The 15,506-nt window shown below is 36.6% G+C and overlaps 4 protein-coding genes across 6 annotated transcripts; 2 read left to right on the top strand and 2 right to left on the bottom strand.

Moving 5' to 3' along the window:
- On the bottom strand, window positions 3,561-4,955 carry LOC109133364. Its single transcript, XM_019246406.1, has one exon. The coding sequence runs from the start codon at window positions 4,953-4,955 to the stop codon at window positions 3,561-3,563; it is 1,395 nt and encodes a 464-aa protein (XP_019101951.1).
- LOC104792487 (phenylalanine ammonia-lyase 1) lies at window positions 8,471-11,295 on the top strand. The gene is made up of 2 exons (XM_010518647.2): window positions 8,471-8,904; window positions 9,358-11,295. Exons 1-2 carry the CDS (start codon window positions 8,471-8,473, stop codon window positions 11,105-11,107), a joined length of 2,184 nt encoding a protein of 727 aa, XP_010516949.1. The 3' UTR covers window positions 11,108-11,295.
- On the top strand, window positions 12,045-14,399 carry LOC104792486. 3 transcript variants are annotated; one of them, XM_010518641.2, is made up of 2 exons: window positions 12,045-12,988; window positions 13,459-14,399. In XM_010518641.2, exons 1-2 carry the CDS (start codon window positions 12,109-12,111, stop codon window positions 13,956-13,958), a joined length of 1,380 nt encoding a protein of 459 aa, XP_010516943.1. In that variant the 5' UTR covers window positions 12,045-12,108; the 3' UTR covers window positions 13,959-14,399. The 3 variants fall into 3 exon arrangements, with proteins under 3 accessions (XP_010516943.1, XP_010516948.1, XP_010516947.1); XM_010518646.2 differs by having other exon boundaries at window positions 12,045-13,225; window positions 13,801-14,399; XM_010518645.2 differs by having other exon boundaries at window positions 12,045-13,401; window positions 13,872-14,399.
- On the bottom strand, window positions 14,869-15,500 carry LOC104792485 (auxin-induced protein 15A-like). The gene has a single exon (XM_010518640.2). It carries the CDS (start codon window positions 15,450-15,452, stop codon window positions 15,078-15,080), a length of 375 nt encoding a protein of 124 aa, XP_010516942.1. The 5' UTR covers window positions 15,453-15,500; the 3' UTR covers window positions 14,869-15,077.

The raw sequence follows: 15,506 nt of genomic DNA, 5'->3' as shown, positions 1-15,506 counted from the left end.
ACGTAGTGATTCCCTCCCTGGCCATTTCTAGTTCCAGGCCGTTGCCAATATTTGTCAACATGAACTCAAATTTAACAGCAAATCTTTTTGTCTTTTGAGATAGAATAGAAGTTTTATAATCATAATAAAGTGACAAATGATATTCATGAACGCCAAATGAATGTACATTGGCAACATAAAATTAGAAAATTATAAGAATCATGTGATCAGAGTAGAAAATTAGAAATCAAAACATGGTTTTCGAAGCAAGGCAATTAGAAAATGGTGGGTGGCTTTTAAGTTTTAACAAACCCATCTAGAAAGATAGCCCATCGAGTAAAAGAATAACTAAACTAATTAAGCCCAATAAACTAAGAACTCTACAACGGTACAACCTCTGAGTTCTGACGAATATATAATAATTAATGTTCAAAATTGCGACAGCATGTGGGAGCAGGGTGGATAGAATACTACAAAAGACGACAACTAGTATCCATTTTATCGCAAGGAGTGTATCGATAAATACACAACTTTAAAGTTAAGTAGTTTGTTTTCTTAAACCAAATATATATGATCATACATTCATACATACCATTACGACAAGTAGTCTATTAAAATTTTACGTACGTCTCATTCTCATCTACCACCTACTATATTAAACTAAGAAAAATCTTTAGGGCGTCAATCAATTCTAATCTATTTAGATATGTCCAATCCTATAAACTTTCAACAAGTTTAAAGCTTCTCATTCCACTCTTCGATGGGTGTACAAGTTTATGGACGATAATAATTTGGAGAGCCATCATGAAAAGTTAATTCAAAAAAGAAAAGTCATTCCAGACCATTTCTTTCCGTTGATAAATATACTCGACCGACATAGCAAAGAACACTTAATCACCACATGTTTTGATAATATGAGTAATACATGAAACTCAAATGATTGAACTGGATCCATCTTCTTCCAAACTTCCTTAATTAGTAATATATATGTATTGATATAACTCGATATATGACGTGTACATATTGATTAGGTTTGTGGTGTTGTAAGTTGAGTAAGATTTGGACAGCAAAGAGGAAAGGGGTTTGGTGAAAATGTGAAAGTGGGACCTAATGATGAAGTCTGATCAAGAAGAAAAGAGGGTTTGGTGAGACGAGTGGTGTCCGATGGATCCTCGCGACTATGGTTGTTGTTACCCCTCTTTTCTCCATTTCTCTTTGTTTGTTTGGTGGCCTAATTTTAGTCATTCCCTTTTCTCAATTTTTTTAAAATATATATATATATATATATTAGTCATTTCTTAATGTAACTGATGACATCCTAAAAATCCACTAAAATAACAATATTTTCGACCAAATAATTCGCTTAACAAATTTAATTCTGTATATGTGTTCCCTAGAGATATTGTCTTTTCCCGATTACAAATATTCTTTCTTGACGTTTTCTATATATATGTATATAGTTCCATGTAGGAATCCTTAGATATGAAACAAAGTTTCCATGTTTATTTTGTTTGTCCTGGTAAAGAATACGATAAACCATTAACAATATCAATATTATTCGTGGAAGACAATTGTGGCTAGATCAGGCACAAGGAGAAAAATGCATTCATGTAAATAATATATTCATAATTTACTTACATGTGGTTGGTGTCTATATGAAAACCATTCTGATTAGATCAGTCTGATAAATAGCGTATTTAATTATATCGGCCCGCCATGTTCTATAATAAATGTTTTACATGTATATATTGTACTTACTACCTTCTTAAATATTAAAAAATAATAATAATGAAAGCTATACATAAACCAATCTGTTCATTTAAAGACCTTTAACATAAAAAAAAAACAAAGATAAATATCGACTCCAGCTTTTTTCAAACACTAGAAAAAATATTTGTTCTGAAAAGCCTATGATAGAATTCACCATAGCCCATAGGACTTACATATTGTAGCTTAAAAGATTGTAAAATCCACAAACATAACGTAGCTAGGTACGTATGTAGTTAACTCTAGTTAAGGGTATATATATAAATAATAGTTTACTGAAAAAATATTCGTTTAAAAACGATACATTTTAATAAACAAATAAACTATCCTTTTTGAAAAGAAAAAAAAAAAACTCCTTTGAATCATTAATTAATTGATTCTAACGAAGACATAAAGACATTAGTCATATAATTTTTAATTTGTTTTCTCTGGTTTCTCAGAAACTATGAATAATAGAATAGGAAACTGCATTTATGAAAATTAGTTTCTAAAACACTAGTTGAGTCGTGAATCGTAATGACAACTCAACAGTGTAAGGAGATGAAAGCAAAATATCCCAATTTTCATGCATGGAACATACTCTCTCTCTCTATTTTAAATTAATTGACATTTAAGGTTTTTAATTTTCATGTATATTAATGAAACATTATTTTTTTGTAGACACCTGCCCCATCATCAACTAAGGTCTAAGGTATTGGGTTCGTCATTTTTAGCTAAGAAACGAAATCATGAATTGTCATTGTATTTGAACTCTATATATACTGGTTTAATTTTCTCCAATGCAAATTTGGCATGTGATCGGGAGTGGCAAAGCAACGACCAGAAGAAATGTTCAGTCACCTTTATTGGTAATAAAATGGGTAGTGGAGATTATTCCTTAATGAGATCCAAGGAGGAGAATAGAAAACGCCCGACCATAATCACTCGTGGACTCTACTCTACATACATTTTTTACTCTATGTCCGTGTATGCATCTTTATTTGATGATCGGTTTGTTTTTTTTAAAAAAAACTGAAGAATCTGAAAACGCAAGAGCTATTGATATGTATGGAAACTGATGCACAAAGCTGAGTCACAAACTAAGACAGGAGTTCTTTAAAATAAAACTTCTTTATTAGATAATCTGTTTAGTAAAATTACAAGTTTCACTCAATCAATTATCTAATCTCTCATGTTCATGGATCTATACTCAATCCAAAAACCTCTCAAGACAAACCCCTTAGTCCCCTTAAGCGTTATGCTTTCCTACAAGAACCCACATAACCTTAATATCTAAGAATTCTCTTGCTCTTTTTGTGCTCACCTCTACAAAGGCTTAGTCCCCTATTTATACACAATAGGTTGTGGCCATACAAGCTTAAATTCCTATTCTAATCCTAATAGGAATTGCCAAATCTCTTTGCAAATTTCCTTTTCTTTTATGGAATACGAAATTCTTCATCATGTTTCCTTTTCTACTAGAGACTATCTGCTTGTCCTTCATTAATGTCACACTTTCTTGACTGATTTTCTTTGTATCCCTCAATTCAATCTGCAGTGACTTAATAAGTGCACCAAGACGACGCTTCTCTTTTAATAAGGTCTGATTTTCCTTTCCAATCTTAATCAGTGTTTCACGCACCTCCTTGTAACATTCTGTAAATTCATCTACCTGTTCCCCTTCAGATTCAGATTCTGAAACTTCCTCTCCTTCAGTAAATGTAGTGACTCCCAAGAATGCACCAAGCTTATTTAGTTCTATTCCATTATCATTATCTTCCTTTGTATCATTTTATGGAATAGTATATCCCAAACCTCTGTTAAATTTTTTTGTTCTAGTAGAAACTATCTGCTTGTCCTTCATTAATGTCACACTTTCTTGACTGATTTTCTNCGAAATTCTTCATCATGTTTCCTTTTCTACTAGAGACTATCTGCTTGTCCTTCATTAATGTCACACTTTCTTGACTGATTTTCTTTGTATCCCTCAATTCAATCTGCAGTGACTTAATAAGTGCACCAAGACGACGCTTCTCTTTTAATAAGGTCTGATTTTCCTTTCCAATCTTAATCAGTGTTTCACGCACCTCCTTGTAACATTCTGTAAATTCATCTACCTGTTCCCCTTCAGATTCAGATTCTGAAACTTCCTCTCCTTCAGCAAATGTAGTGACTCCCAAGAATGCACCAAGCTTATTTAGTTCTATTCCATTATCATTATCTTCCTTTGAATCATCTTCAACTCTCAGTTTAGATTTTTCTTTTCTAAGTTTCCGATCATTACCACATTCTAGCTGAGTATGTCCAATACCTTTGCACATAAAACATTTAATTTCTCTTCTTTTGATTGTAGGACAATTATTCTTATAGTGTCCATATCCTCTGCACTCATGACATTGCATGTATGTCTTCTTGACAGCTTCATCTTTCTCTGGATTATTTTTGATCGAGCTGAACCTCCTCTGACCTAGTTCTTGTTCTGCTTCTTTCAACACTCGACTAAATTTTTGGGCCAGCAAACCAATCGAATCTTCTTCTTCTACTTCGTGATTCTCTCTTTCAAGAGCAAAAATGTCTCGTTTATTCGCACCTTCCAGTTCCATCTCATGAGCTTGAAGCATACCAACAACTTCTCCAAAACTAAGATTTTCCGTGTTATGAGACACACTCAAAGCAGTCTTGTACGCCATGAACCTTGTAGGCAGACATCTTAGAAATTTTTTCACCAATTTCTTGTCTTTATATTTTTTCCCAAGAGTCAATGCTTCCTGAGCTAAAGAACTTATCTTGGAACTAAAATCAGATATTGACTCATAGCTTTCCATCTTTAGATTTTCAAATCTTGAAGCTAACATGTCTTTTCTTAAACTTTTCACCTTAGTGGTTCCTTCAAAGTGAGTTTGCAAGATATCCCATGCTTCTTTTGCTGTTTCACATCCCTGAATCAGTTCAAACTGGTTTCTTCCAACATTATTGTGAATAGCGGAGAGTGCTCTGGCGTTATATTTTGATTTCTTCAATTCGTCGTTAGTCCAGTCCTTCTCTGGCTTAGCAACTTCCACTCCTGATTCATCCTTGATTTTTGGTTCTTCCCACTTTTCCAATATGGCTTTCCAAGCATATACATCAATGCCTCCTATAACCGCCTTCATCTTTGATTTCCAAAAACCATAGTTTCCATCACCTAATATTACTCTTGAACCGAACTCAAGTCCATGATAGCTCTCCATCTTCTCCACAGGATCTCACCTGTATGTAATCTCACAAGTGCCGCTCTGATACCAATTGAAAACGCAAGAGCTATTGATATGTATGGAAATTGATGCACAAAGCTGAGTCACAAACTAAGACAGAGGTTCTTCAAAATAAAACTTCTTTATTAGATAATCTGTTTAGTAAAATTACAAGTTTCACTCAATCAATTATCTAATCTCTCATGTTCATGGATCTATACCCAATCCAAGAACCTCTCAAGACAAACCCCTTAGTCCCCTTAAGCGTTATGCTTTCCTACAAGAACCCACATAACCTTAATGTCTAAGAATTCTCTTGCTTTTTTTGTGCTCACCTCTACAAAGGCTTAGCCCCCTATTTATACACAATAGGTCGTGGCCATACAAGCTTAAATTCCTATTCTAATCCTAATAGGAATTGCCAAATCTCTTTGCAAATTTCCTTTTCTTTTATGGAATAGGAAATTCTTCATCATGTTTCCTTTTCTACTAAAAAGGAATCTCTTCATGCTTCTAGACTCTTCTCCAAGCTTCTAGTCTTCATAAACTTCATGGTTTGAATGTTAATCGCCTTAGCTGCTAACCTTCTTTCAGCTCCATATTATCTGCTTCGTTGAACTACTTCTTGTAGTACTCTGAACTAGTGCAACGACTACATCAACATCTTCATCTTCATCTATGCCTTTCATAAATGTCTTTTTCTTTTTCTTTTCATTTTGTTGTAAAACTCAGTTAAGAATACATCAACAATCTCTCCCTTTCTTATTGAGTTTTACAATCCAAGCTTCACACTGCTATTTTGATGATCTCCAAACTCTCCCTTAATCTCCAAGTAAATATCTCTGCAGCATCTAAAACTCAATCTTCATAACACCAACAGAATCGTCGATTAATCTCTTGTCAACACTAAAAGAGTTAGAGATATATAGCAAAATCTCAAAAAAGTTAAGCTAGAGAGAGAGAGTAAACCGGATAAATCGACCAACCCAAAAATCGGATATTTGACATAAGTGTTTCCTTTCACATAGAACCAAATCCACCTGTATTTTCAAATAAATTTACTTGTATATTATAATACGGTCCGTCCACTTTGAAGCTCCTTTCCTCTTGCTTTCATTTGGACCCTTATCGTAGAAAACAAAACAGTTTACAAATTATAAACCGAAATCAAACTCAAAGTCAATTAAAAAAAAGGAAACCATAAGTTAACTCTTCAGTGTTTTGAGTCATTCCCCCGAGGACAAAATTAACACAAGAACAAAATATATAAAACAACGAAATTATAATTAACCTTTGTTAATAAATATATATAATAAATAGGAGACTTTCGCTTGCTAGGCGCAGGCTACTACGATGGAGGAAACTTACATGCATTGCACATGCAAATGTTTCAATGAAGGCGCCTGCCTTGCCTAAACAACGACCCACCATTTCTTATGTTCCACCCATATATATCATTGCGTGCGACCATGCACTCCCTTCGGGTTATTGGTTTCTATTGCTCTTTTATTTCGACACTGATTATGACTATTACATTTTCTCATTTAGATTAATATAACGCGTTTAATTCAAAGAATGGAGTTTGATGATGAATTCATATTGTAATTATTAGCTTATGGTTCCATGCTTGGTTTGACAAGAATGACACAAGATAACAATATACTTTTAATAGTAAATCATAAAAATAAAGAAAAAAAATCATAAACACTTAACTCAAGTTTTTTTTGTAAACTGATTATAAGTCATTAAAGTCCACTACAATATAATCTGTGCTTAGGATAAGATACGAAAATGGAGGTTGTATTTATATATAAATGACATTTGCTTTTGTCATGCAAACGGCGTGTTGCGTCACTCGCGCGGCTCCTATTGAGAATCTTATAATCGCGTGAGTATTATAGTTTGCAATCTATCCACGCAATAATAATTATCTTTCACAATTACAGAATCAACTAAACATGTACATTTCTATCTAGCAAGACATTACTAATTATGAACTTTTACGTATCAAACTTTGCTATATATGCATGCTTTAAATATTTATTTACTTCTTACTTCTAATTTCTCAGTTTTCACCTAATGATTGCTTGCACCTAATACCTATAGCATTTAATCAAAAAGGGATGTCTGCAAAAGGAGAAAAGAAAAAAAAAACTCTCAAATTGCTCTTCTTTACAATGTAATTACCATCTACCTAAAAAAAAAATAAACAGTGTGACGGACTCAAAATTAATAGACATAGAACCATTTTTTTTTAGACATAGAACCATCATATATATGTATATATATTTGAAGAATTTTATGGTTATATACATTAAGACATTTAAAAAAAAAAAAAGATCCAAAGTATGAAATCTGATTCTTTGTCATGAATGAGTCAAATTATCAGAATTTTACAAAATTGACGGTGGTGATAAAGAAATTATATTGCATATATATTACTTTTGAATACACGAGATTGGCATGCAGGTTTTCAAAAATAAAAAAGGTAAAATTACATATTAACTGTTTTGGAGATATTTTGCAGAAAAAAACCAATTAAAATATACGTTTTTCCCGAGTTAAATAATCATTTAAATGTGCATATAAACTGTACTCAAAATAAACAAAAGAAAATGTGTAAAGAAGAATCACATTAAACAAAGTCAATACTAAAACAAAGTCAATCGAATTATCACAACTTCGGAAAAGTACAAATAAGAAACACAATAATTAAAATGAGTACAAAAAACCCCTTCCTTATCAAATTTAAAATGATATCCAAAAGGACAAAACAAATTTTTTTAACAAGATCGAAAAATATCAAAATGAGAAAACAAAATGAAATTAAAGATAGTGTTATGGTGGGGACGTTAATTGGACTCAATTACGTTCATACATTACCACACACCTACTCCCATCACAAATGAAACGCTTTACTCCAAAAAAAAAAGAAAAACTCTTTCAACTTCATAAAAACAAAACAAAAATCTCATAGTCTCACCAACCGCGAAATGCAACTATCGTCAGCCACCAGCCACGACCACTTTTTACCACCGTGACGTTTGACCCCCCCAAATAACAAAATCACCACCGCGTTAAACAAATAAACCTTACAAAAAGGAAAAAAAAAAAAACTCTACATTATACGACGTAAACCAAATCCATCTCTACCACTCACTCTCCCATCTAACGGTCATCATTAATTCTCAACCAACTCCTTCTTTCTCACTAATATTCATTTTTTTTCTTCGATATTAATTTAAAATAAAAAATTAAAATCAAAATTATATGGAAAAAAAAATAAACTAGCTCTGTATGCGCTTACCTACCAACAAACACTACCATCCTTATTTAAACCACCCTTCATTCATCTAATCTTCTTCAGGAACAAATACAATTCCTTAACCAACACAATATCGATCATAATATTACATATCTCTTCTCGATCTCTTACTCTTCCTTAGAGATCTTGTAATCTCCTCCTCTTTTAAAAAATATAATCTCCTCTTTGTAAAACTAAGAAGTCTAAAATGGAGGTTAACGGAGCACACAAGATCATCAACGGAGGAGGATCGGTCGACGCTATGTTATGCGGTGGAGATATGAAGACAAAGAACATGGTGATCAACGCGGCTGATCCTCTCAACTGGGGAGCTGCGGCTGAGCAAATGAAAGGTAGCCATTTGGATGAAGTGAAGAGAATGGTTGAGGAGTTTAGGAAGCCAGTTGTGAATCTTGGAGGTGAGACTCTCACCATTGGACAAGTCGCTGCGATCTCAACCATTGGTAACGGTGTGAAGGTGGAGCTGTCCGAGACTGCCAGAGCCGGTGTGAACGCTAGCAGTGATTGGGTTATGGAGAGTATGAACAAAGGCACTGATAGTTACGGTGTTACCACTGGTTTTGGTGCTACTTCTCATCGCAGGACCAAAAATGGTGTCGCACTTCAAAAGGAGCTTATTAGGTAATAAATCATTTTTTTTTTTTTTTTTTGTCTCTAATTAGAATTATTTGGTAAAATGGTAATATACTACAGTATATGCTTAGGCAGATACGTGGCAGTTACTAGTTGATTGCAGTATATATATTAAAAGAAAATTAATTAATGTTAGTAATTAGATTGTTTTGATATATACTCCTTACTTTTTCTAGATTTTTTAGATTTGATTTTTAAATTTTAAATAATTTAACTTTAAAATGAATTTTGAAAATAATTAAAATCACGGGAAACAACTCCCTTAAGGTTATGTCAATTATTATGACGTTGCATGGGAAATAAACGGATCGAATCGGGTCAAATACCCGGGTCGGGTCTACTAAATGGTTTATTTTGTTCGGTAGTAATTAAGAGTTTTTAATTTAATATAAACAATTAACTAATCAACACACAATTCGAATGTTTCTGTGTTCGTTACAGATTCCTGAACGCCGGAATATTCGGAAGCACGAAAGAAACGAGCCACACATTGCCACACTCCGCCACAAGAGCTGCCATGCTTGTACGGATCAACACACTCCTCCAAGGCTTTTCCGGTATCAGATTCGAGATCCTCGAAGCAATCACCAGTTTCCTCAACAACAACATCACTCCATCTCTCCCGCTCCGCGGTACGATCACCGCCTCAGGAGATCTCGTTCCTCTCTCCTACATAGCCGGAATTTTAACCGGACGTCCCAATTCCAAAGCCACCGGTCCAGACGGCGAAGCTTTGACAGCTGAAGAAGCTTTCAAATTAGCCGGAATCAGTTCCGGATTCTTTGACTTGCAGCCCAAGGAAGGTCTTGCCCTTGTCAATGGCACGGCGGTTGGATCTGGAATGGCGTCGATGGTGTTGTTCGAGACGAACGTTCTCTCTGTTTTGGCTGAGATTTTGTCAGCGGTGTTCGCGGAGGTGATGAGTGGTAAGCCTGAGTTCACGGATCATCTCACTCACAGGCTTAAGCATCATCCTGGTCAGATCGAAGCAGCGGCGATCATGGAACATATACTCGACGGGAGCTCGTATATGAAATTAGCTCAGAAGCTTCACGAGATGGATCCGTTACAGAAACCTAAACAAGATCGTTACGCTCTTCGTACATCTCCTCAATGGTTAGGTCCTCAAATCGAAGTGATCCGTTACGCGACGAAATCGATCGAGCGTGAGATCAACTCCGTCAACGATAACCCGTTGATCGATGTATCAAGGAACAAGGCGATCCACGGTGGTAACTTCCAAGGAACACCGATCGGTGTTTCGATGGATAACACGAGGTTGGCTATTGCTGCGATTGGTAAACTCATGTTTGCTCAGTTCTCAGAGCTTGTGAATGACTTCTACAACAATGGTTTGCCTTCGAATCTAACCGCTTCGAGGAATCCTAGTTTGGATTATGGATTCAAAGGAGCTGAGATCGCTATGGCTTCTTACTGTTCAGAGCTTCAGTACTTGGCTAATCCTGTGACTAGCCATGTTCAATCAGCAGAGCAGCATAACCAAGACGTGAACTCTCTTGGATTAATCTCCTCTCGCAAGACTTCTGAAGCTGTTGATATTCTCAAGCTTATGTCAACAACGTTCCTCGTTGCGATTTGCCAAGCTGTTGATTTGAGACATTTGGAAGAGAATCTAAGACAGACTGTGAAGAACACTGTCTCTCAAGTGGCTAAGAAAGTTCTTACTACTGGAGTCAACGGTGAGCTTCATCCTTCTCGTTTCTGCGAGAAAGATTTACTCAAAGTCGTGGACCGTGAACAAGTCTACACTTACGCTGACGATCCTTGTAGCGCGACGTACCCGTTGATCCAGAAGCTAAGACAGGTTATTGTCGATCATGCTTTGATCAATGGTGAGAGTGAGAAGAACGCAGTGACTTCAATCTTCCATAAGATTGGAGCTTTCGAGGAGGAGCTTAAGGCGGTGCTACCTAAAGAAGTGGAGGCGGCGAGAGCGGCTTACGATAACGGAACATCGGCTATCCCGAACAGGATCAAGGAATGTAGGTCGTATCCTTTGTATAGATTTGTGAGGGAAGAGATTGGAACAGAGCTTTTGACAGGTGAGAAAGTGACGTCTCCAGGAGAAGAGTTTGACAAGGTTTTCACGGCGATTTGTGAAGGCAAAATCATTGATCCGATGATGGAATGCCTCAACGAGTGGAACGGAGCTCCCATTCCCATATGTTAATTAAGAGTAAACTCCTCTGTTTTTTTACTTTACTGAAAAGTTTTTTTTTTTCTTTTTTTAAATGTCTGAATAATTTTACCAAATGATTGTCTGTGAAGTGGATTTATGTTTGTCTAAATTAAAATTTGTGCTGTAAAACTCATTGTAAGTTCTCATCAAATGAAGAAACAATTTTTCTGTTACGTGAATCATACTTCTTCTTTTTTTTCTTTCTCAAATTCCACATTATATTGAAGTCTCCATAACAAAACACCACAAATTCATTAGGAATTTTTTTTTTTTTTTTTTAAACTATGAAGGAAAAAAATCGATTTTAGTTGAAGAAAATGTTTACCAACAACTATATGGAATCATATAAACTTAACCAGTCTTAACTCTAATGTTAATTGTAATCATCTAAAAAGTATTGATTAATTAAACGTTCTACGGTTAGAAAATTTCTTATAGAGCTTTGAAACTATTTTTATGAGAGAAACCATAAATAGAACCAAAAATCATAACACTCTGATGATTTTTTTTTTATCTTTTGTTTGGTTAGCACTTAGCACTAACACTGATGTACATGTATAATGGTTATTAAAATGTAACATTTAGGATTTTTGTTTTGTAAACTTTTTTCCTATGTATTTTTTTTTGGTTTTCAAAGCCGAAAACTTAAATTTTAAGTATGTTTGACAAACAGAAAAATGCACATTCAAATACGAATTTGAATGATCATTATCTAAAATCACCAAAAAATAACATAAGTTACATAATGCTATTTGCACTCTACCCGGAAGGCCGGAACTACTTCATACGTATATTCTATAGTGTGAAATTGCCCAACCAGAAAAAGATAAATGATGCGAGATTCTACAATTTAGGCCCAATTAGAAGCCCATTAGAGTCAATACAAACAATACAGCTCCAATACGTTTATAGACAAAACAGAGTTAATCTCTCTTCTTCTTCTCTTTCTCTCGATCTACCCCAAAGTAGCGGGAGCGAATAGTGAAACAACAATGACCGATCAACACCACCACCACAACCACCACGCGCGGCTGAACCGCCTCCGCACAACAACCCAGCTCCTCCGTCAAACCACAGCTTCCTTCTCCACCCACCCACTCACTTTCATCTTCCTCACTTTCCTCCTCTTCTCCTTCCACTCCCTCGTCGATCATTGCTCTCTTCTTTTAACGTCTTTCGTCGACACTGACCCTTCCCTTCGCTCTCTCCTCTCTCGCCTCCCTCTCAACTCTCACTCCCACGCTCCTACGCGCTTCCACAATCACCGACGTGCTCCTTTTCTTCAGCTCACGCGCCTTGGTACCCTCGACGACGACTTCTTCTCCACAGACGAACACGATCCTCATCGCCGATCTCTTCAAGGTTCTTTTTTTCCTTCGCCCATCAACGCTACGACTGTGTTTCTCTCCGGATTTGAAAGCATTTCTGGCTTTTCTCGCCCTATCTCCGATAATGGTCTTCTCCTCCCTCAGATCATCCGCTCCGGCGTCGTTTTACGGCAGCTTGAGAAGGAAGATGATGATAAAGAAACAGAATTGGATGACTCTGAGGAGAAGAAAGGTGAAAACTTTGAGAGTTTTGTGGATCTGAAGATGTTGTTCAAAGGATTGGAGCTAGGTCGTCATGATGCTGCGGCCCTGTTCTTTCTGGTGAGCTTTTTATCCGCTGCGTATGGATGGGTGATTATAGGGTTTACCACTGTTTACTCATTGGTGCTGGCGATTATATTCGTTACTGTAATCAACGATTTGCTCGGTAGGTTTCCTTCGTTTCTTGGGGTTGTTTCGACTGGTTCAAGATTGGGGTTTAGGAGAGTTACAGGATTCGTTTTGATGAGATGGGCAGTCAAAGATGCTTTGACGCAGCTTCTTGGTTTATGGTATTTTGGAGAGGTTGAAGATCAGTACTCGTTTTTTAAGCTCTTTGTGAGGTTAAAGCTGATGCCTTTCACTGTTATGCCCCCATGGATCAGAGGTTTCGAGAAGGAGATTTCTGGTTTCTTGTTCGCTTGGTTTCTACTTGATACGCTTGTTGGTTTGATATTAGCTGTTGATGCTTTTGTTGCTATTGTGGATTCAAGAAGGAGGGGCAGGGAGATAGTGAAGGAAGGTCTCTATTTGATTTCTCTCCTGTTGCATCAGGCCGTGCAGCTTAAGTGTCTCGAAGCTATTCTTTGTGGGTCTTTCTTCAGATGGTTTCTGGTTCGAATCCTAGGGAAAAGCCTTGCTTCTGTGGTCCAATCTGCGTTGGAAGTTTACTTCATGGCGGCTTGGTTAGTGTTCTACTTAGCAGCTAGGTGTAAAGATGCGCACGCANCAAAGATGCTTTGACGCAGCTTCTTGGTTTATGGTATTTTGGAGAGGTTGAAGATCAGTACTCGTTTTTTAAGCTCTTTGTGAGGTTAAAGCTGATGCCTTTCACTGTTATGCCCCCATGGATCAGAGGTTTCGAGAAGGAGATTTCTGGTTTCTTGTTCGCTTGGTTTCTACTTGATACGCTTGTTGGTTTGATATTAGCTGTTGATGCTTTTGTTGCTATTGTGGATTCAAGAAGGAGGGGCAGGGAGATAGTGAAGGAAGGTCTCTATTTGATTTCTCTCCTGTTGCATCAGGCCGTGCAGCTTAAGTGTCTCGAAGCTATTCTTTGTGGGTCTTTCTTCAGATGGTTTCTGGTTCGAATCCTAGGGAAAAGCCTTGCTTCTGTGGTCCAATCTGCGTTGGAAGTTTACTTCATGGCGGCTTGGTTAGTGTTCTACTTAGCAGCTAGGTGTAAAGATGCGCACGCAGACGGTAGGAGGTTTGGAAGAAGAGAAATGGAGAACTTGATTGATGGGCTGAGATGATAATGAATGTGGACCTGTAGGATAAATCTTTCGGGTTGTCAAAGGAGAAAACCTTGGCGTCGATGTTCAATGCGAGTGGCTAACTCTCTGCGCCAGAAGCTATGTCATGACTGAGGTTCCTTTGGTTTTAGAATTGATGTTGATTGATAAGATTGCCTACAATTCAATGTATGTACGCACTTAGGATTACTTGTGAGCTATGAAAGAGGGAGAATGATACAACTACTGTGTATACTCATTTGCAAGATTTTCCTTTGTATATATCTTGCTGCAGTTGTTGATATCAATACCATGAGGTGATCAAGTTTTTTTTCTTTTTCATTTTGGGAATGATAATAGTAGATCAAGCTTAAATGTACTTTGGCCATTTTGACCTTCTTTATGTGGATACAACATTTTTATGCATTCTTTCGATTGACGCAATGGGGAACTGGTTTCTGACATACATATTTAATAATTTAGCTTCCTATGAAAGACGTAACTCTTGGTCATAATTCTTTTTGACTGATTCTTTCAAGAACTCCGTTGCTTTTTACTTTTGCGTTCTTGTAGTGAGGATATAACAGCAGGCAAGGGTATTCCCAATTTAGAGGTTGTTCCTATTAATCGGTGACTGCATTTCAGTTTGTTCTATATTTTGAAATGTATTGTAGAACTGCCATCTGGTTTCAGAAACATTGCTTTCAAGACGGCTTGGCCTTTGTCTTGAGATGTGTGAGAAAGTAAAGCTGTTATATGCTCTCTCCCTCTGCCCTCACTAAGAAAAATGGGAAGGTAAAGCTGTTTGTTGTTTCAGTTTAGTTGAAAACAACGGAGCTCTGGCATTTTTCTTGAGTAATTCTTCATGTTTTAGTGTTTCTTATTCAGAAACGAGCTCTGGCTTTTGTGGCTTATGTATTTCTTTGGAGCTGGAGAAGTGTGACACAGAACTTCAATCGTATTTTATTGCTTTCCTTGTAGCTAATAATTCATTCCCCACTGAATTTAAAGACACATTTAATACAAAAAGTCTTACATTATTAGTGTACCCCGATAGCTTAGCATTAAACAATATTCTTTTTGTAAACGTGGAGCCGGAGAAATCAATGACTGTCTTGAGTTCCCTGTACAAGAACCTTCCTAGATAAATATGCAGTTATTCTGATGCTGGGGAGCACCAGCGCAACGGACAACATTGAGGAAGGTACTCTCATTGCATGGAATCCATAGTCTGGAGTCAGCACTGAAACCGTAAGCATCCTCTGCTTGATCCAGCAATGCTCGGAAGAGTGGGTGTTTAAGCAAGGTGATCTTTATCACAAACCTCCTGTACTCCTCACCCACATATACAACCAAGTGTCCCTTAGGGACATCTTTTGGTGTCACCTCAGCTTCCTTCTTGAATGCCCAGCAAATTCTCTCGTAGCATGCCTCGCAAGACGTACAAGGTATTATGACTTTGCTTGTCATCTTTTTCAGTTTCTTTTCACAGGACTTAATGAACTTGCTCTTCATTTTAGTAGGAGGAGAAGATTAATATCTAGTATAAGATAGATTGATAGATAGAAT

Source organism: Camelina sativa, chromosome 6 (genome assembly GCF_000633955.1).
Source record: "Camelina sativa cultivar DH55 chromosome 6, Cs, whole genome shotgun sequence".
NCBI lineage: Eukaryota > Viridiplantae > Streptophyta > Magnoliopsida > Brassicales > Brassicaceae > Camelina > Camelina sativa.
The sequence above is the reverse complement of the archived record's forward strand: the minus strand, read 5'-3'. Positions and strand labels throughout refer to the sequence as shown.